Source organism: Pholcus phalangioides, unplaced genomic scaffold (assembly GCF_987345545.1).
Source record: "Pholcus phalangioides strain wild (caught in Gottingen) unplaced genomic scaffold, Ppha-v1.0 ptg000009l_1, whole genome shotgun sequence".
NCBI lineage: Eukaryota > Metazoa > Arthropoda > Arachnida > Araneae > Pholcidae > Pholcus > Pholcus phalangioides.
This window is the reverse complement of record NW_028301602.1, coordinates 966,881-986,359: the sequence shown is the minus strand read 5'-3', so window position 1 is coordinate 986,359 and position 19,479 is coordinate 966,881. Positions and strand designations below refer to the sequence as shown.

Here is a 19,479-nt window from a genome sequence, read left to right as displayed (position 1 = left end):
AACTAGATCTGAAATGGCTACTAAGAAACAATACATGTTTGACCGAATTGTAAAAAACGGGAAATAAACGAAATCGTATTTACGTTGTGTGTAACATATGCCACGAATACGAATACATAGCCAAAAAACATTCTCGAAATGGTATGGTACCCATAGCTGAAGGAATTCGAGCGGATTCTAAAGAAAAACTGAAACTAGTATTGAACATCTTCTGTTAGAGATCCACAAGAAAGTCACAGAACATCATGAACTGGAGAAAGAATGGAAGAAAGGTTCCACAAAACATCCATGGATGAAACAATTCCAAAAACATTCGGCAGAAGTATTAGGATTTCTTATTAAGCTCACTTTTGATGCTTATTCAGTTAGTTTACTAGTACGGTTTCTCTCTCACCAGGCCACGCACCCTCTTGTTTTTTACCTGTTTAATGTATTTTTTGCGTACCTTCATATATATATTTTTGCAAATGGTTATATTCTTCTTTTCTGCATATACAATTTCACCTTGCTTCATTTGTACATGCAATAATTTTCTACCTCGCGTATGTTTTTTTTAATGTTGTTTGAATCAATGCCAGCACAAAGTGTCATTATCCCCATTGTGCATAATTTTTGATTGCAACATGCCCTGTAAACTTCTGCTAGATTTCTTGCTATGATTTTTTTTTTTTAAGTTTTACATCTCCGCCCTCCCTGTTTTGCACATGTTATGCAATGTTGCTCCATTTTCTTCTCTAGTATATCATATCATTAATATTCAAATCAATGGGACTTATAACTCAACTGGCCACACTCCTTGTGGCATGGAACTTATATAGCAGTGGTGAGTGAATCTGGTTTTTGTTTTGTTTTACTTGTTACTGATGGTGAATCATAAAAATAGTTTTTTGTTCCTTTGGATACCAGTGTGAAATAAATGTAATAATTTTGATTAATTAATAATATTAATAGAGTATTAAGTTTAAAAAATTTAATCATTAGCAAAATTTACAATTATAATTAATTAATGATTAATAACTTATTAATTAATAATTAATTAATATTTTATTAATATTTTTATTAAAATTTGAAATTTTTGCCTGCTATATCATTTGTACGAACACACTGGAACTTATTCCGCTTCGAGTGCCCTTTTTTCCTAGTGCCCCACCAGTCCAAATTTCTTATAAAATGGCCTGGTTCACAGCACAGCTGTTAATGGAATACAATAACGATTATACAGGAATTTCGACAACCAAGGTCATGCCCCTGATAAATGATTGCCGATAAACGCTATGTAAACAAAGTCACGTCTTTGCCAGTTGCTTAAATGTGGTCACCAAGACTTTTTACGGTTGCTCAATGGGAATGACCACGGCTGTCCTCTATGGGTGTTCTCCCTAACGATGATCATTGACGTCACGACTACGTGAAAGCTCGCGTAAAATGTAATTTTCTGCGAAAATCCGGAGAAATTTTAACAAATCCGGAGAGAAGGAGAAAGGATGAAAAATCCGAAGAGTTGGCAGGTCTGTGAGAAAAACGCATGCAGGCTCTGAGTCCAGAGGAGACAAAAGGTGGATGTTAGTTGACCGCTAAATGTGTTCGCTCACCATATTCCGATGCAAGCAGCGTCGCAAAACGCATGCACTGGGGTAGGATCACGCTCTGCGGATGACGTAAATTAACGCTATTGCGGTAGTAAGCACGTGTAGCAGTTGCAACGTTTTCATTGCATTAATGGTTTTTGTATGCGTCGCTGCAAGTGAACAGGCAAAGACACATTGACAATGAACAAATAATTTATTAGGTTTCCTAACAAAGAATTGTGAAAAAGGTGATTAACCTTTTAGTTCAGTAGTCGGGGGAATTCGAAGGGGTTGAAGTAAGTCCACAAACAATCAGTCCTTTTGACGATAAGTAGTAACGAGTCCGTACATCCGGTCGACGGAGCTGAGCGATCGGCGACGATGAGTTAGTAGGGTCCACTGGGTGAAGATGGGTAGTCGACAACGAGTCTGTAGGGTCCGGTCGATGACGATGGAACCATAGAACCCGATTAGCAGCGACGAACAGTCAACGGCGATGAGTGACCGGCGGCGGCGACGAGATCGTAGGGTCCGATACGTGGCGATGAACGATCGGTATCAAGATCGTAGAATCCGGTTGGCAGAGAACGATCGGCGACGCCTTCGTAGGATCCCGGTCAACGAAAGTGAGCGATCGACGGCGAGTATAAATTCCAGTCAGTGGCAATGAACGATCAGCGACGACGAGTCCGTAGGTCGGTGGCGATGGATGCATAGGCTCCCGATATTAGATTTAGTCCATCTGATGATGAAGAAACAAGAGCGTTGCAGAACGGTAGGTTAGTCCAGCGTAGCAGATCGAGAAGAGAATCTGACAACTCGGCATGGGCAACTTCTGGTGGAGGTGATCCTAACAGAAGGGGGAAGAGTTCAATTCATTATTTTTCAGAGACCTCAGCAATAACTTGGCAGATCGCTTCTAAGGATGGAGAACTCTTAGCATACCAGCAGTGCTCACGCGCAAACAAATCACAAAACAGCCAAGAAGGAACTACGCCTTCTTATACGAGTTAAAGTGCTCCAAGCGCCATCTAGGCTTATTTGCATACTAGGAAAAATTTCACTCTCCACACTAGTAGTGACGTAGCCGAAAAACATGTACGTCTACGTGAGGAAGATGACGTCACTCCTCGGGAGACCTACAATCTAGGATCGTATGCGATCTCCCGGTCCAGCAGATGGCAATGGGCGCTTAGCACAGTGAATGCACCAACAGCAATATCCGATGATGTTGTCGTCACTGCGGAAAGCATACATCAAAAGCATACTTGGTATCTATGAGAGCTTCCAGAAATCGTTTTTGCGTCGTTGTAGCCTGTGCAATGACGTCAGCGGCAGCCACTTCCAACTCTTGTAATAATTAATCAAATAAATCTTTTTGTAGTTCTTATTGTACATTTTGTCGTTCCAGCGTGACGTCTAAACCTGCATACATTTTTCGCGATTTTTACCCTCTCAAACATGGGCGGAGATAAGGCGCCCCCCACCCCCAGCGTCAAAAGTGGAGTGGGAAAATCTAATGTATGTGTGTGTATATGAATTGACATCATCATCGTGCCCCCCAGACTTCCAAGCCTATCTCCGCCTATGCTCTCAATGTGGTTTGCAACACCATGTTTCATTGCAATTTTTATTCCTTTTGATGTCTAGTAACAACCCTCTGAGTTTGTCAGTCCATTAACTGAACACCCTGCATATCTATCTAGCAATCAAATTACGGAAAATAAAATTTCTATTTTTTGCACATATGCAATTAATAATCATTTATTAAAAATACCCATGTCTAATGATTTGTCATATTTTAAATTTCTGTACAGTATGTCTCTTGTACTAGAGGGTCAGCGATGAACCCTCCCTATCTGATCATAGGTTCATAAACTTCTACTACGAAGCAACATTTACTCCCACTTTTTTTTCGGAATTTTAAGAACACAAACTGGGATCTTTCTAAAAGAAACCTGGAAAGCCAGCTCAACACTCTCGCCAACCCTGGTGATGAGATCTTAACAGTAGATGGCTTGGACCACCATGCTGCCATTCTGACAGAGGTGATCAGGAACTCTGCAAATCAGGCGTGTCCACTCAAGCCTGACAAATCTAAAGTGTACTCAAAAAATTGGTGGACTAAAGATCTTGAACTCCTCTGTAAAGAAACGAGGAAGGCACACAGGAAGGCTGTTAGGACTAAACTTGAATCGAATTGGACTCACTATTAGGAAGTTCAAAGAAAGTTCAAGAAAGAAATCAGAAAAGTGAAAAATAGTTCTTGGAAGAAGTTTTGCACAGAGATGAATTCACTGTCAGAAACTTCCAAGGATACCAAATTGATCAAAAACAATTCCTATGATAAAATTAATGTTATAGAACGACCAGATGGTAACTATACTGCCAGTCCAGTGGAGACGCAGGAATGTCTTCTGGACTATCACCTAGGTGGACCAACGGAACCAGACTGTGGTGTACAGACTAGGCCCATCCTGGAACCAGTAGACACCTCAATAGCTCATTTGATCATTTTTGTCGCACCACGGTCATTTTCTGCACACGAGGGCTAATTAGACCGGGACCTACAATTTATTGCCGATTCCGAACGGCAGGCTTGTTTTTTTTTTTTATACTCGTCGAGAGGTTGGTGCGCTAACCCCTCGATGGGGGACTCCCTGCGGTAGCAATTTTTGCTGCGGTCATGTCACCATTTTTGTTGTACCCCTGTGTCAGGAAAGTTTTTTCTGACAAGGACGAACCGGGTATCGAACTCACGACACCTCTAAACATCCTTTGGTACTTTAGGCGAGTATCTTACCGACCTGGGCTACCGCGCCCGACACCTCAATAGCCAACATGATAGTTGAATATGACAAATGTACCAAAGCCTTGAGGGGATTTTCTCCCTTCAAGTCACCAGGCACAGATGGAATGTATCCTGTCTTTTTACAAAAAGGATGGGAAGCTATAGGCATTGAGCTGATTCGCCTCTTCAAAGCTAGCTTAGCTTTGGGATATATACCCAAAGTATGGAAGAGCTCCAGAGGTGTCTTCCTACCAAAACCAGGAAAAGACACCAATTATAAATCATCATCCTTCAGAATGATTACATTATCTTCTTTCCAGTTAAAGTTACTAGAAAAACTGATACTCTGGCATCTTCAAGATATTCCTCTCTTAATGGGTAAGATTGTGAACCAGCATGGTTTTAATACAGGGTTTTCCACTGACTCTGCTCTGCATCAACTGATTTGGAGAATTGAAACACAATTATCAATGGACAATTTGCTGTTGGTATTTTTCTGGACATTGTTGGAGCCTTTGACAAGGTTACTTTTGACTCTGTATGTAAGGCACTTGTTATGTATGTGATTATATTATTGTCAGACAAATGGCGCACATGTCATTGTATCGTATTATGGCTATTGGACCTTTAGGCAGTTCGTGCCGCGTTATTGTTACGATAGCATCTTCGTAATCGTGTGTCCGTTATCATCATGTATTTGCGTATGTCTGTAACCAAATTATTGTAATTAACTGTACCATTAAACAAAATAGAAAACACCGGCGACCGAGGATTAAAAATAAAACCGGAACCGTATCTGTTTATGAGATGAATACGCGACCTCAACCAGTTGGCACCGCACCGTTCCAGTTTCATTTTGAACAGTTCGTTGAATCCGTTGAAGATTGGAATAGCTACGAGGAGCGACTGGAATCGTATTTCGCCCGATGTACCCGAAGAGAAGAAAGCATCGGCTTTGCTGAGCGTCATCGGGCCACGCACCTACAAGATCCTAAAGAACCTGGCCACCTTGTCATTTGGGAGGCTCCCGGATTATTGGTCATTAAAGTTGACATTAATGAAGACATAACATTAATTAAAAAGAAAATACGAGTATGCGCCGAAAATATGCATTAAAATACCGTATATAAAAACGTGAACACAAAGAAATAAATTAGGATCGATGACAATTCAAAATTAGCGAATAATTTAAAAACTATTGCAAATTCAGATGTTTCTAATGAATTATTCCTTAAAAAACTAAAAGTACATAAATATATGAAAACTTTACATTAATTAACCAAAATTGAAAATGGATCAAAATAAAGAAAAATTTAGGAGGGATAAAAATTTTAATGAAAATTCAGGGCTTACGAAAATTGATGAAAATATAAAATTCAAAATTTAGAATGAATCACACAATAAACTTAATTAAAGATTACTATATAATTAACAGAAATTGGAATGAATTAATATTCCGAAAATAATTTCCAATATTAATCCCATAATGAATGAAATTTCGAACTTGTGAAAAGTTAAAACAAATGAAACGATTGATCACAATTTAAAATTAATAAATAATTCCAAAACTGCTGGAAATTCATATTTAAGAAAAATAGATTAATGAAACACCAGAATTAGTGAAATTAATAACTAAATTTCAGATTTAATGAAAAATTATTCCTCTATCGATCGACTAAATATAATTAATGAATATTCGGAATTAAAGCCAAATTCGGAAATTTAATGGAAAATATTTTAAACATATTCCACTTTTGTTTTTTTTAATAGCCTACGGGCTATTAAAAAAAACAAAAGTGGATTTCTTTTCTCTAAAAATTAATAAAAATTAATGAAAATTCAAAATTAATGCCAAATTTTTAAATTTCGAATCACAAAATTAGTGAAAATTCCATGTATCAATGAAAATCCCGAAATTAATGAATCCCATAATGAATTCCGAAATTGATGAATCCCATAATGAACTCCGAAATTAATGAATCCCATAATGAATTCCGAAATTAATGAATCCCATAATGAATTCCGAAATTAATGAATCCCATAATGAATTCCGAAATTAATGAATCCCATAATGAATTCCGAAAAATAACTCCATAGTGAATTAAAATTTAGAGCTAATGAAAAGTCAAAACCTTGGAAAGAACAATAATATTTAATAAAAACTCAGAAAGAAAGAAAATAATTATAAAAATAATTGATAATACATGTAAATAACGTTGATATTAAACAACATTTTTCATAAGAGAATACGAACTCTAGGCTATATTTCCGTAATCGGGTTTCGTGCCAACTTGGCGAAATCTCTGGAACAAGTTTGGCGAGTTTAGTATTACCCATAATTCCTCAAGAATTATAGCTATGGTAACCCTAATAAGACGTGGAGCGATGATATTCCCTAAATTATTCTCTCATGCCACACACTGAAACTAACTTTAATTGTTATATATAATTACCTTTCATTTACGTCAAAGGATATCCAAGAAATGTATAATCAACTGTCGCAGCTCGGCGTGAAGAAAATCAGCAAAGTGTCATGTATGGCACCTATGGAGAAACGATACCAGAGCAACACGAACTCGGAATCGAAACATAAAGTGAAACCAGTGGGACAAAATCGTGCTTGTTATCGTTGTTCGAGCACTTTTCATATGGCTCATCAGTGTAAATTCAAGGACAGCATATCTAGATTTTGTAAAAAGAAAGGACACCTACAGAAAGTGTGTAGATCGAAAACTAATGTGAATCAGCTGAACCCGGAATCTGACGTGTTTCCTGTCAATAATCTACAGGCTAATAGAAACAAGAAGTTGATGCTTGATGTATACCTTGAGGGAAAGAAACTTTCCATGGAGTTGGATACCGGTGCCGCAGTACCATGCATGAATGTACAGGAATTCAAGAAAATATGTCCAAGTGTAAAAATTCTGAAAACGAGCCTGGTTCTAAAGAACTTTGATCAATCTTTGGTGCATCTAGTGGGTCAAGCTACCGTGCAAGTACGTTATGAAAAGCAAACTACTACTCAGAACCTGTACTTGGTGAACCAACCAGTAAATGCAATTTTCGGAAGGGAATGGCTACAAACCCTGAAAATCAACTGGCCTGAGATGAAACATCTCACCCAAGAAGGTTCGAGATCTTCAAAGCTTGAGACCTTGCTTCAAAAATATTCTGAAATTTTCACCCTGGGTCTTGGTTGGTTGGAGAAATTACAGTGTAACATCGAATTGAAAGCAGGAACCAAGCTGAAATTAATGAAAGCGAGACCAATCCCTTTCTCATTGAAAGAACGTGTTGAGAAAGAGCTGGACAGATTAGTCTCTGAAGACGTACTTGAACCTATGAACCATAGTGAGTGGGTGACCCCCATCATTCCAGTGGTGAAACGTGATGGAAACATTCGCATATGTGGCGATTACAAAGCTACCCTGAATCCGGTTCTGAAGGTTGATCAACATCCGTTGCCGAGAATAGATGACATCTTTGCGAAGCTTGCGGGAGGAAAAGCATTTTCCAAGATTGATCTCGCCAGAGCTTATCTACAGATGACAGTGCAACCAAGAGATAGACACCTACTGACTATCAATACACACAGAGGGTTATTCTGATACAAGAGGATGAACTACGGGATAGTGTCAGCACCTGCTATTTGGCAGAGGAGTATCGAACAAGTTCTGGCTGGAATCCCCAGCGTTCATGTTTCATGTATATTTGGACGATATCAAAGTTACCGGAGCCTCTGATGCTGAACACTTTGAAAGACTGAATGCTGTGTTCGAGCGCCTGAAACAATATGGTTTGCAGGTGAACAAAAAGGAAAGTGAGTTTTTCAGGGAATCAATTTATTATTGCGGATATAAAATCGATAAGAATGGTCTATGGAAAACCCCAGAAAAAGTGAATGCCGTATTAAATGCACCAGTACCTAAGAATGTGTCCGAACTGAGAAGTTTCCTGGGATTAGTTCAGTATTATGGGAAATTTTGGCGAACAATTTTGTCGACAATGATTGCACCTGTGAATAATTTGCTACGTAAGGATAGTGAGTATATATGGAATCAAAAATGTCAAAATGCATATGTGCTCTTGAAACGAGAGATAGCTTCTGATCGAATTTTAGCTCACTATGACCCTAAATCGCCTCTCGTGTTACAGACCGATGCTTCATCGGTTGGCATTGGTGCCGTACTTAGTCATTACATGCCGGATGGTTCGGAAAGACCCATAAAGTTTGCATCACGTGCACTTTAAAGGACTGAAATAGAATATTCTCAGATTGACAGAGAAGCTTTGAGTATAGTGTGGGGTGTAAAAAAATTCTACCATTATTTGTTTGGGAGACATTTCTTTCTAGTAACGGACCATCAGCCCCTAGTGTCAATATTCTCTCCACACAAAAGTTTACCTGTACTCTCGGCTACACGAATGTTGCATTACGCTATGTTTTTACAAGCATTTAATTATATGATTCAGTATCGAAACACCAAGGATCATGGGAATGCCGATGCCTTTTCGCGACTACCTGTAAAGTCTCAAGAGGACAGTTATAATGAAGTTGACTGTTTTAATGTAATGCAGATTGAAACTGTGCCTCTGACTGCTCAAGAAATTTCCAGGACTACCCAGCATGACAAATCTCTTTCTGAACTGTATCACTGCTTGCTAAAAGGGACTGAACTACCTGCACCTTGGAAGGGAAAAGAGATTGAATTTTCGTTGCAACATGGATGTATTTTACGTGGAAATAGGGTCATCATTCCACAAAAATTTAGGCAGAAACTTCTTGAAGAACTACATTTAGGCCATCCTGGTATAATCAAAATGAAGGTTCTAGCACGAAGTCATTGCTTTTGGCATGGTATAGACAAAGATATCGAGGTTTTTGTATCCAATTGTGAATCTTGTCAGAAAACCAGAAAAGAACCACCAAAAGTTTTGCGACATCCCCGGGAATGGCCAAATGGTCCTTGGCAACGAATACATATCGATTATGCAGGTCCATATTTTGGAAAATGTTTCTTGTAGTTTGTGATGCATATTCCAAGTGGACTGAAATCATTATAACACGAAACATAACTGCTAGTACCACTATATCACAACTTCGAAAATTGTTTGCGCTGTTTGGTTTGCCTCAAACTTTGGTTTCCGATAATGGAACAAATTTCACGAGCATGGAGTTTCTCAGGAATTTCTCAAGTCAAATGGTATCAAACATGTAGTATCGGCTCCATACCATCCTGCGACGAATGGTCAGGCTGAAAGAATGGTTCAGTCATTCAAGTATTCGATAAAATCTACCTTTCTTACGGAATTGGATCTACGTAAGAGATTGCAACAATTCTTACTGATGTATAGAATAACACCGCACTCATTAACTGGCAAAAAGTATGTAGTATGTAGTAAAAGTATGTTGTTTTTGAAAAGAGAGATTCGTACCAGATTGGACTTGATGCATCCTGATGTGAGAGGGAGTGTGCAGAGAAAACAAGAATCACACATTCATGCATTTCATCGTGAATTTTCAGCGGGAGAAAAAGTTGCTGTTAGAAACTATCGTGGTGTTGAGAAATGGAAGTTTGGAACTGTACTGAACAGAGATGGTACCCTGTCATACAGCATGCAAGTGGGACCTGAAATCTGGAGACGCCATGTCGACCAAATCCGGAAATGCGGAGAAACTGTGAAGGACGAGAGTGATGAACAAGAGAATATCCGAGATTTGCCACTTCGGGAGAACAGTCTCATAGCAATAATGATAAGTTTTGTTTTTCAGGTTCTCACACTGATGTTGACAACCGACCTGGAGCGGAGGATCGGCCACATACGGCTGGAGATGAGACTGGTGATGTTGTGTCATGGGGTGTCGAGCCAACGCTACCTGCCCACCCTGTGCTTCGTAGGTCCACTCGAAAAAGAAAATCTCCGGACCGACTTGGATTATGAAGGCGACATTTGCAATGCTAAGAATGGGAGGAAATGTTATGTATGTGGTTATATTATTGTCAGATAGATAGCGCAAATGTCATTGTATCGTATTACGGCTATTGGACGTTTAGGCAGTTCGCTCCGCGTTGTTGTTACGATAGCATCTTTGTAATCGTGTGTCCGTTATCATCATGTATTTGCATATGTCTGTAACCGAATTATTGTAATTAACTGTACCATTAAACAAAATAGAAAACAGCACTAATAGATTTTACCATTCCACCTATGTTAACTAGATGGATTGATCACATGCTCAGGAACCAAACAATCACTGCTTGTGTTCTTCATGCCCAAGCTGAAAGAGCTATCAGAAGAGGATGTCCGCAAGGAGGAATCCTTTCTCCCTTTCTATGGAACATGGTCTTCAGCTCTCTGATCTAATGAAAGGACCAGGATATACACAGGCATATGCAGACGACTTAGTCGTGCTCATTCAAGGGCATGATTTATCCATAATGAGGATTCTTGCTCAACAAATTTTAAACTCTGTCAGCAGATGGGGTGACAAACACCAACTAACATTTTCAACGGAAAAAACAAGAATTGTGATTTTCACATAGAACAGAAAATGGGAAATTAGAAACTTAACCCTCAAGGGACAAGAATTAACCATATGTAACAGAGTGAAATACCTTGGATGTCATTTGGATTCTAAGCTCTCCTGGAAATCCCATATTCAAGAACGAGCTAAACGGGCCACTAATATACTTATGCTGTGCAAAAGAATTATTGGCAAAACCTGGGGTTTAAACCCTAAAACCACTCAGTGGGTTTATACTGCTATTGCACGCCCAATGCTGAGCTATGGTTGTGTGGTATGGCATCAGGCGTTATCAAAGACCTCTTATGAAACTGTCCTACAAAAAATGCAAAGACTAGCTTGCATTCTTATTACGGGAGCCTTACCCAGCTCTCCCTCCATCGCCCTTGAAGCTACTCTTAAGATACCACCTCTGAGATGGTACCTACAAAGAGAAGCGTTTAAAACTATGTATAGGTTGGAAAGAAATGGTACATGGTGCAATCGACCTTATATGGGATACAAACCTTCTTTCAAGAATCATCTTGACAGCTGTCTACTGGGAAAAGTGGAGATCCCCTCTCTACTAATGCCAAAAGACTCCTGTTCCAAAACAAAAAATTTTACTAAATGCTTCACTATCCACATACTCAGAAGAAATGAAGTTGCTCACATAATTGATAACATCTCAACAGGAGTTATTGAGTATTACACCGATGGCTCTAGGATTACTGATACTGGGGCTGGAGCAATTTTCCGCATCTTTGGAGTGGAGCACGACTACCATAAGATACATTTGTATCTAGGCAAAATGTCCACAGTCTTTCAAGCTGAAGTATTAGCAATAGCCATACTGGCTGAAAGTCTGATTACCAAAGGGTATCATGGCAAACAAACTGTTATCTTCTCTGACAGCCAAGCAGCACTACTGGCTCTTGACAACTTCCTCAAGTTTCAACAGTGTAAAATACTGCACTGACATGCTGAATAACTTGGCAGCATTGAGCAACAACATCAACCTTGACTGGGTTCCTGGTCACGCAAATTTCCAGGGAAATGAACTCGCAGACCAGATAGCCAAAGAGGCAGCGAACATGAAGCTATCTGGACCTGAACCTTTCTATCCTGTTTCGATGTCAACCATCAAAGGAGATGTCAAACAATGGATAGAAGACAAACACATGCGGCAATGGAACTCAAGGCAGGACTGCAGACAGGCCAAGCTGGCCTTGGGAACCCATCCGAATATTGCCAAAAAACTTATCACATTGAACAGGAAACAAATTCGACAGGTTATACAGATCATCACTGGTCATGCTAACCTAGCGAAACACCTACACAACTGTGGCTATACAGATTCACCTATTTGTCCTGCGTGTGGAGAAGAAGACTAAACTCCACTCCACTATGTGGGACGATGTCCCGCCTTCTCTATCCCGAGAAGGAACTACTTTGGTGATCATCAGGTGACACTAAGTGAAGTTGTTAATGCTCCCAGCATTTACAACCTGGTAAATTTTCTTAATTACACTAAACACCTAAATTCATGGTGAGTTTCAATTCTGCTTTAACTTGAACTTTCGTGCATTACTATTTAATAACTTCATGTTGAGTTCTCAGCCATATCTCTGAGACCTTCTCTGCTCCTTTTCTAAAAGGGCACCGCAGACAGGAGCAGCCTCAAATTTTCTGATATGGCTTTACCAGTTGCAGTTTTCCATAATCTCCCATATACAGAGATTCAGTATAATGTGGTAACGGATAACATAACTTTCGTCCCTGGAGCAGCCACCAAACTCTGGGAATTTCCACAGAATAATGTTTCTCTTCATTCTCACATGACCCACAACTCATGTTAAACCACTTGGTGTTAGAGCAATGGGCAAAATTTGCCTAGGCTTTTCCCTTATGGGATGCCAGATGATGATCTCTCTTGTACAGCGTCCTGTTTTCTGTAAATTTTGTAAAAAATTAGTTGAAAACTGCATGTTATGAGCAAAAATCTTGCGATGAAAACTGGAATTTTCATGGAAAGCATTTATGTATGCTATTCTCACGAAAATGCACAGAAGTACTGCACAAAGTTAGTGCAATATTTTTTAAAGCTTCAAGTCATTTGTAGCTTTTTCTGATACAGGGTTTATTAAAAAAAAATTGTTCTTACTTAATTTTTTGTCGGTCCCCTATATAAATGAACTCATGGCGAAATTTTCACTGGAAATGGTGAGTACCGTTATAGGGTATATATCACCAAAATTTCGGAATGATTCTCCCAGTATTTTTCTAGAAATTCTAGAAAATTCTTAAATTACAAAAAGGACACAGACTTTTGGAAACATAGTGTATGTGCGTGCTTAACATACTTATGATGCCTTAGGTGTCTGTAGGTGTGATATGTCATGGAAGGACTGCCATTTATTCTTCTAAATCAAAAGTGAATGTAGCAGATGCAAGATTTTTTTGTGATAGTTAATACTGAAATTGATAGTAGGGGATGTAATAAATTCTGGAAGACTGATAGATTTTTGGTATTTTAAGCATTTTATATATGGTATTCTATAAGCATCCCATAGCATTCTACACACAAGTGCTTGGGTATCTGTAGCATGTTAGCGATCCATAAAAGATGAATCTGGTGGTATAGCAGAGATGCCTTGACAGTTTTTTTACCATGTACCATTTTTTCAAAAGGGTATTCTTATTAACTGCTCAAAATAGAAGGAGAAAGCATTACAAAAAAATATTGGCAAATAATTAACAAATATAATCTATTTATTGCCAGAATAAAATTTCTATTACCGATCGAAAGAAAACTACAATTGACAATGAAATAAGTGTTTGCTATAGTAGCACACATTGGAGGTTAAGTTTCAAACCTGCAAAATGTAAAGGTAGAAAAAAAAACCATTTCACTCACTGGAGGGAATGAATCCAAGACTCTGACAGCATACTGTGCAGTGATAGGATGTGGTGGATACTGACGTGAAAAATAAGCCAAAGCTTTAACAGGAGCAACCCGTGCCCAAGTCAACATATGAGTCAGCTGGAAGAAATAATCAATAGACATAACAATGAGAAGAAACATCATTTTCTGTGAGATGCACATGCATGTAAAGAAGTGAATTTATTGATGGAAATTTTGAACAACTTAATATAGGATGATTTCGGGTCTAGAAAAGTTGTGGTTTTAAAAATTTAACTTACTTCAGCTGAGTCATTAACAATACTTTCTGGAGTGGCTAGGTATTGCAAAGCTTCTGGAATGTGGTTGACGGCTGAAGGATTTAGTTGAACCAAGCGAGCTACTTCTTCCTTCAAAACATCTGAGTTATTGAACCTAAAGGTGCACGAATGTGGGAAAAATAATTTTATTGGATGTGATGAAAAAAAAATCATATTTTTAAAATGAAAGTTAAAAAAAAAGTTACATACTCAAGGTTTATACCTCAGTTTTTTTTTACTGACTCAAACTCATTGTTACAGTAGAATTTGATTAACTGAGCTTCTATCAAAAAGACATGGACCAGACCAAGGACAACTTGTCATGCAAACCTTTTGCTGGCAAGCGTTGCATGACCAGTGGTGAAACTGAGATGGTTTAAAAAAGTTCATGTAATACTTACAAATTGCTATCATGTATTGAAGTTTGATTTTTATGTGTTTGTGAACTAATTATCCTGTGATCAGCAGATTTTTATTTCTCATATTTTTAGAGATAACCCCCATAACCAAAGATGACATTATTTGATGTGATGTCAGATCCATTATCTTCAGCAAATAAAAGTTCTACTGTATAAGTTTAGATGAGAGTAAAGAGATAAGAATATAAACTTCATGATTAAATGAAGCAATAAACTTTGAAGCAATCACCAGATTCAGATCAATTTATACTTGAAATTATTTTTTAAATTTGTTTGAGCATCAAAAGGTCTGGAAGAGAACATTTTAACAAGTATACGTGTGTCTCAACTCTTATTATAACAAATTAATTTTAATTAATTGCTCCTCATTAGGTTAAATACTCACTTATTATAGAGAGTGCATATATGTTTGGTTAAAAAAGTATGTGGGCACAGTAATATCTTTCTTATAAAACAGATTTCACAGATCTTTGTGTGTGTGTTGTATGAATGATAATCTTATTAAATTGTTAAAAATAATTTGGATATTATGAACGCATTTTTCAAACTGAAATCTCACCTGCATGGCAGATATACAGCTAAAGCTGGAGATATCTCCCATGCCAACCTAGCTGTGTCCCTCCAGGTTTTCTCAGTCAATGGCTGACAACGCCATGCAGATATGGCATCCTCTCCTGGAAAACTATGCTCTTGCAATGCCATAGGATTGTGCCAAGTTATTAGAAATTCAATATCTACAGCCTATAAGAAATGATAAGTTTTAACCATTTCTCAAATAGAAGAGACTAGAAGTTTTCATTCCAAAATATGTTTTCATATCACTTTGAAGCATCACACAAAATTGCCTACATTACCTAATAATTACTTTATTAATTTATGAATATATGTTGGGGTACCTTGACTTCAAAGTTTATTTCATCCCTGAAAATTACCCATATTGTGAAAATATAATATCACGAAGCAAACTTTCCCATTTAAAACAATAAAGACTTCTACAGTTTGATCTACAAACCAGAAAATACAACTACTGATGCTCATGTAAAAATTAAGAAGTGCAATGGTACAATGCATTTCATGTCAAATAAAAGTAGTTTTGTTTACAAGGCACTTGAACTTTGATGCGTCAAATTAAAATTCTTCTCATGAAATCACACTAGTTAGAGAAACATCTCCTAAGTCAGAGCACTTTTAGCTATTATTTTGCACCTCTAGCTAAACTACTCCAAAGTCAAGACACCACTGCATATCAAATTGAAGTCTTGTGAAATTATTTAAACGAAATAATATTTATATGAATACACATTAAAACTTAAATACAGGGTCCTGTCATTATACCACCTCTTTATACGTGAAGAACCCTTGGTTTAAAACTTGTAAGACAATTGAAAATCTTCCCCCTTCCCCCATCTTTAGCAAAAAACCAAAAGTGGGCTTAAGGTCTGGACACACATATCCGCACCATGCCAGGACCGTAGCTTGGGCGTCAGTTGGCCGTGACTCGGCTCGTCCCCCTTCAGACCACACCTTTCTGCATGTAGCCCGTGCCGTCACCGTATGCTGGCCATCGAACCGTGTTAGTTTGCTTTAAGATTTTTACGTAGCCGGTTCAAAACAGTTCAGCAAATTTAGTAATGGTGATTTGGCTATAATAGCTCTGTCGTTAGAAGAGGAGAATTTGGAAAGAAAAGATGCAAAATCAAGAAAAAAAATGGGTAAAAAAAAGCTATATTGCATTGTGCTTTGGGGCAAGTAAATGAAGATTTTATATAAAATATTCTTATTAACACTCACATCTATTGCACTGAATTCAATGTTTTGAGATGGCAAAACAGATTGTATAAAAATATAAATGTCTCATGGATAAAATGTTAAAATGTGTGTAGTTATATGCTTCCATTTAAATCAGATAAAATTTTATTCAATTAATTTTGCATTTTTACAAAATTTTGTTAATGTTTGTGATATAATCTTCTCCCTACGCTATGAGGCCATAATTTATTTCAGGTTATCCAGGCGTTAATAAGAAATTATTGTTTACTTGAATTTCAGATTGAAAAACTGTTCAAGAAAAATCTATTTTTTTTTTGCAAAATTTTTTATTTGGATTTTCAATTTTAAATGTAAATTCTAAAATATTTAATAGATGTGTAGGACAATTTAATGTATGGAATGAATAAAGTAAATACTACTGTAAATAATCTATCCATATATGCATATAATCTTCTGTCTCTCTGTGTGTGTGGTGTTTTTTATTTGGACTAACCTCCACCAAATTGTTTTGTATGTATCAAACTGGAACTTGCAAAAGAACTATAGAATCTTATTAAGAGCAGCTGAGAGTAAAAAGAGAGGTGGCCAGGCCAGGTGCTATTTGACTGTGTATATATATTTTTTTGTTTATATGCAGTTGGCAGAAAAGGAATAATTTCCTGGAGAGATATATTGAGAAAAAAAGTCACTAAAAAAGTAAAAAATACCTGTGGAGAGAGTACTCTTCTCTCTCCTCACACACATCTCACACACTCATTTTCTTTTCTTTTTTTCAGAATCAACAGTCATCTGTTGGGGCAGATGGTGTCAAATTGCGATAAGACCCCAGTTGCGGGTGTATACTACCCTTCCTCACAATCACATAGAAACAGCATATCCCACTTTGTGTACCTATGTAGAATCTTCTAACCCAGAATTCGCCCTTTTGCACATTGGGATTGGTGACAAATATAGTGGAAATCATTGGAAGTGTTTAGTCTCCCAGAGGGTTTTTTCCGTTTGCATAGCAATATTCAATAATTTAAAGTATTTATTGCCAAAGTCAGTCTCTTGAACAGCAATGCCCGATGTCATGGCCTTCACAAGGGAGGAGATGGCAGAGTACCGAATAGTGTTCAGTGGAGGAGTGATGACAGAGCACCAGCCCCAGGAACTAAGAGGATTATTATCTCTTTTTTCACTCCATAAATTTACTACACAGGATCCCCATAAAAAGCCCGATCTGGAAACCCACCAAAGATCCCAGCCCAGGGGTCCTGTTGCAGGATGTGTGTGCGTGTGTGTGTCGGGGGGGGGGATGTCGGATATAGCGAAGCATGTTACGTGTTCTGATTCATGTTCTTTTAAGTTGTGTAAGTACTAAATTTAAAATGTTTCCAATATTTTCATATACAGTAAAAAAAGTTTGAACCATTCTCTATCGAATGCATGTTCGAACCGAAATAGTGTTTTATTTATGGAGCATTGGGGATTGAACACATTCACACAGTTTTTAAGTTCATTATTCTTTTAATAAAAATCTCCAAATGCAATTTTGCTACATGCTATTAAATAGGGGGAGGGGTGTTTAGTCTGAAAGGGAATATTTTTAAGCTCATGTGAAAGCCATGAAACTTGTACTAAATGTCGAAACTTTGGCAGTATTATGATAATAATTTCGAATCACTCATTCTCGATGTCCCAGTTAGCACTAAGAAATATCCGTACAAAAAAAATAATTAAACACACAATTAAATGTTAATTAACACAAAAATTGATGGAGATAATTTTAAACTAATGTGAAAAACTGTTTCCGAAACTAATAAAAAAATTTAGAATCTAGGGATTAAAAATAATTGGGAGAAATAATTTCAGTACCAATGAAAATTCAGAATTATAATAAAAGAAATAATTTCGGAATAGATTAAAATTTAGAATTAACGGAAGAAATAATTCCAGAACTATTGAAAATTCAGAATTAATAAAAGTAATAATGCCGAAATTGATTAAAATCAAGAAATAAATGGAATTAATAATTCAGCAATTGATGAAAATTGAGAAGCGACATAAAATAAATGAGCGCTCTCTCTCCTCTTTTATAAAAAAATCTGCGCTCTCTCTCTCTCTCCCGAGACCGCACCATCACCGTAAAAATATGAAATAAACTACTTGGTGACGGTGTGGACGCGGTGCGGTGACGGTGCTCGGCTACGGTGCGGATATGTGTGAACGGCTGCATTGCTCTGCAAAGAATTATTCTTTGACCGTGTGATGACCTACACTCGGCCGACGCACGTGTCGGGCACGGTGCGGATATGTGTGTCCAGACCTTTAAGGACCATATTTTGATTAGGTTAAATGATAAACTCTCCTCCCAGTGGTATCCTAAGCTGGAACACAAACTTGTCACATTGCGATTGAAATGCATCCCCAGCATCCATTTTAGTATTCATAGGCAACTCAGTTTCAATCTCTGCTGGCTATTCTGATTGCAGCTAATATACATTCTCCATTGAACTATGGTTCCTCAACCTAATTTTATGACTCTAGTCTTAGAGTCTTTATAGTCAATTGTTAAAATTTTCCCATAATCCTATTATATCCAATTTTCTGTTATCAGATGGCTACCTTTCTAGTATCCAACAGCCCATAAATGTCCATACTTGCAATGAGACAAATCAAGCACCATTGAATAGCTCTTTTGAGGATATTGATTTTAAAAACACTAAATATTGCTCTGGAAACTCACACATATATTTAGAACACCTATATACCTACACATGCTATCAAGTATTATGAAGACAATGAATATTTTATTACCAGAAGTGCTAATATGAGATTTCGTTTCTTAACGTATCCTTTCATGTAACTTTCACTATGATTCTCCCTTCGCCCTGACCGGCCTCCCGATGACCGTCTGGATATTGTTGACATGTTACTACTGAGAGGCATAGTGTTAATCCAGCCAGTAGGTGGAGCTCTAGTCTGAGTTAGTTCGGTGCTACTACGCCAATCAGAACTGAGGGAGAGTGATAGATTCTGAGTGCTAGCATTATCTCCTACATCTATAGAAGAAAAATAAGAAACAAAATAAAGTTCAATGAAATATATCCAAATATATAATTAAACCAAATGCTTAATGTGAGGAGCTTATTTTCAAAACAGAACATTTCCACAATTACTAAAAATTTACAGTAGGAGTAAAAACATTTTTTCTCTGAAATA

General features: G+C 37.5%; 1 protein-coding gene across 1 annotated transcript in view; it reads right to left on the bottom strand.

Moving 5' to 3' along the window:
* Positions 1-19,479, bottom strand: part of Pi4KIIIalpha (phosphatidylinositol 4-kinase III alpha) — a 184,750-nt gene that overhangs the window by 47,829 nt on the left and 117,442 nt on the right. The window contains exons 34-37 of the mRNA XM_089237000.1: positions 19,075-19,319; positions 15,065-15,246; positions 14,069-14,201; positions 13,782-13,907 (exon numbers count right to left, since the gene is read on the bottom strand). Coding sequence (XP_089093126.1) covers positions 13,782-13,907; positions 14,069-14,201; positions 15,065-15,246; positions 19,075-19,319 — 686 coding nt within the window. The remainder of the gene's footprint in view (positions 1-13,781; positions 13,908-14,068; positions 14,202-15,064; positions 15,247-19,074; positions 19,320-19,479) is intronic.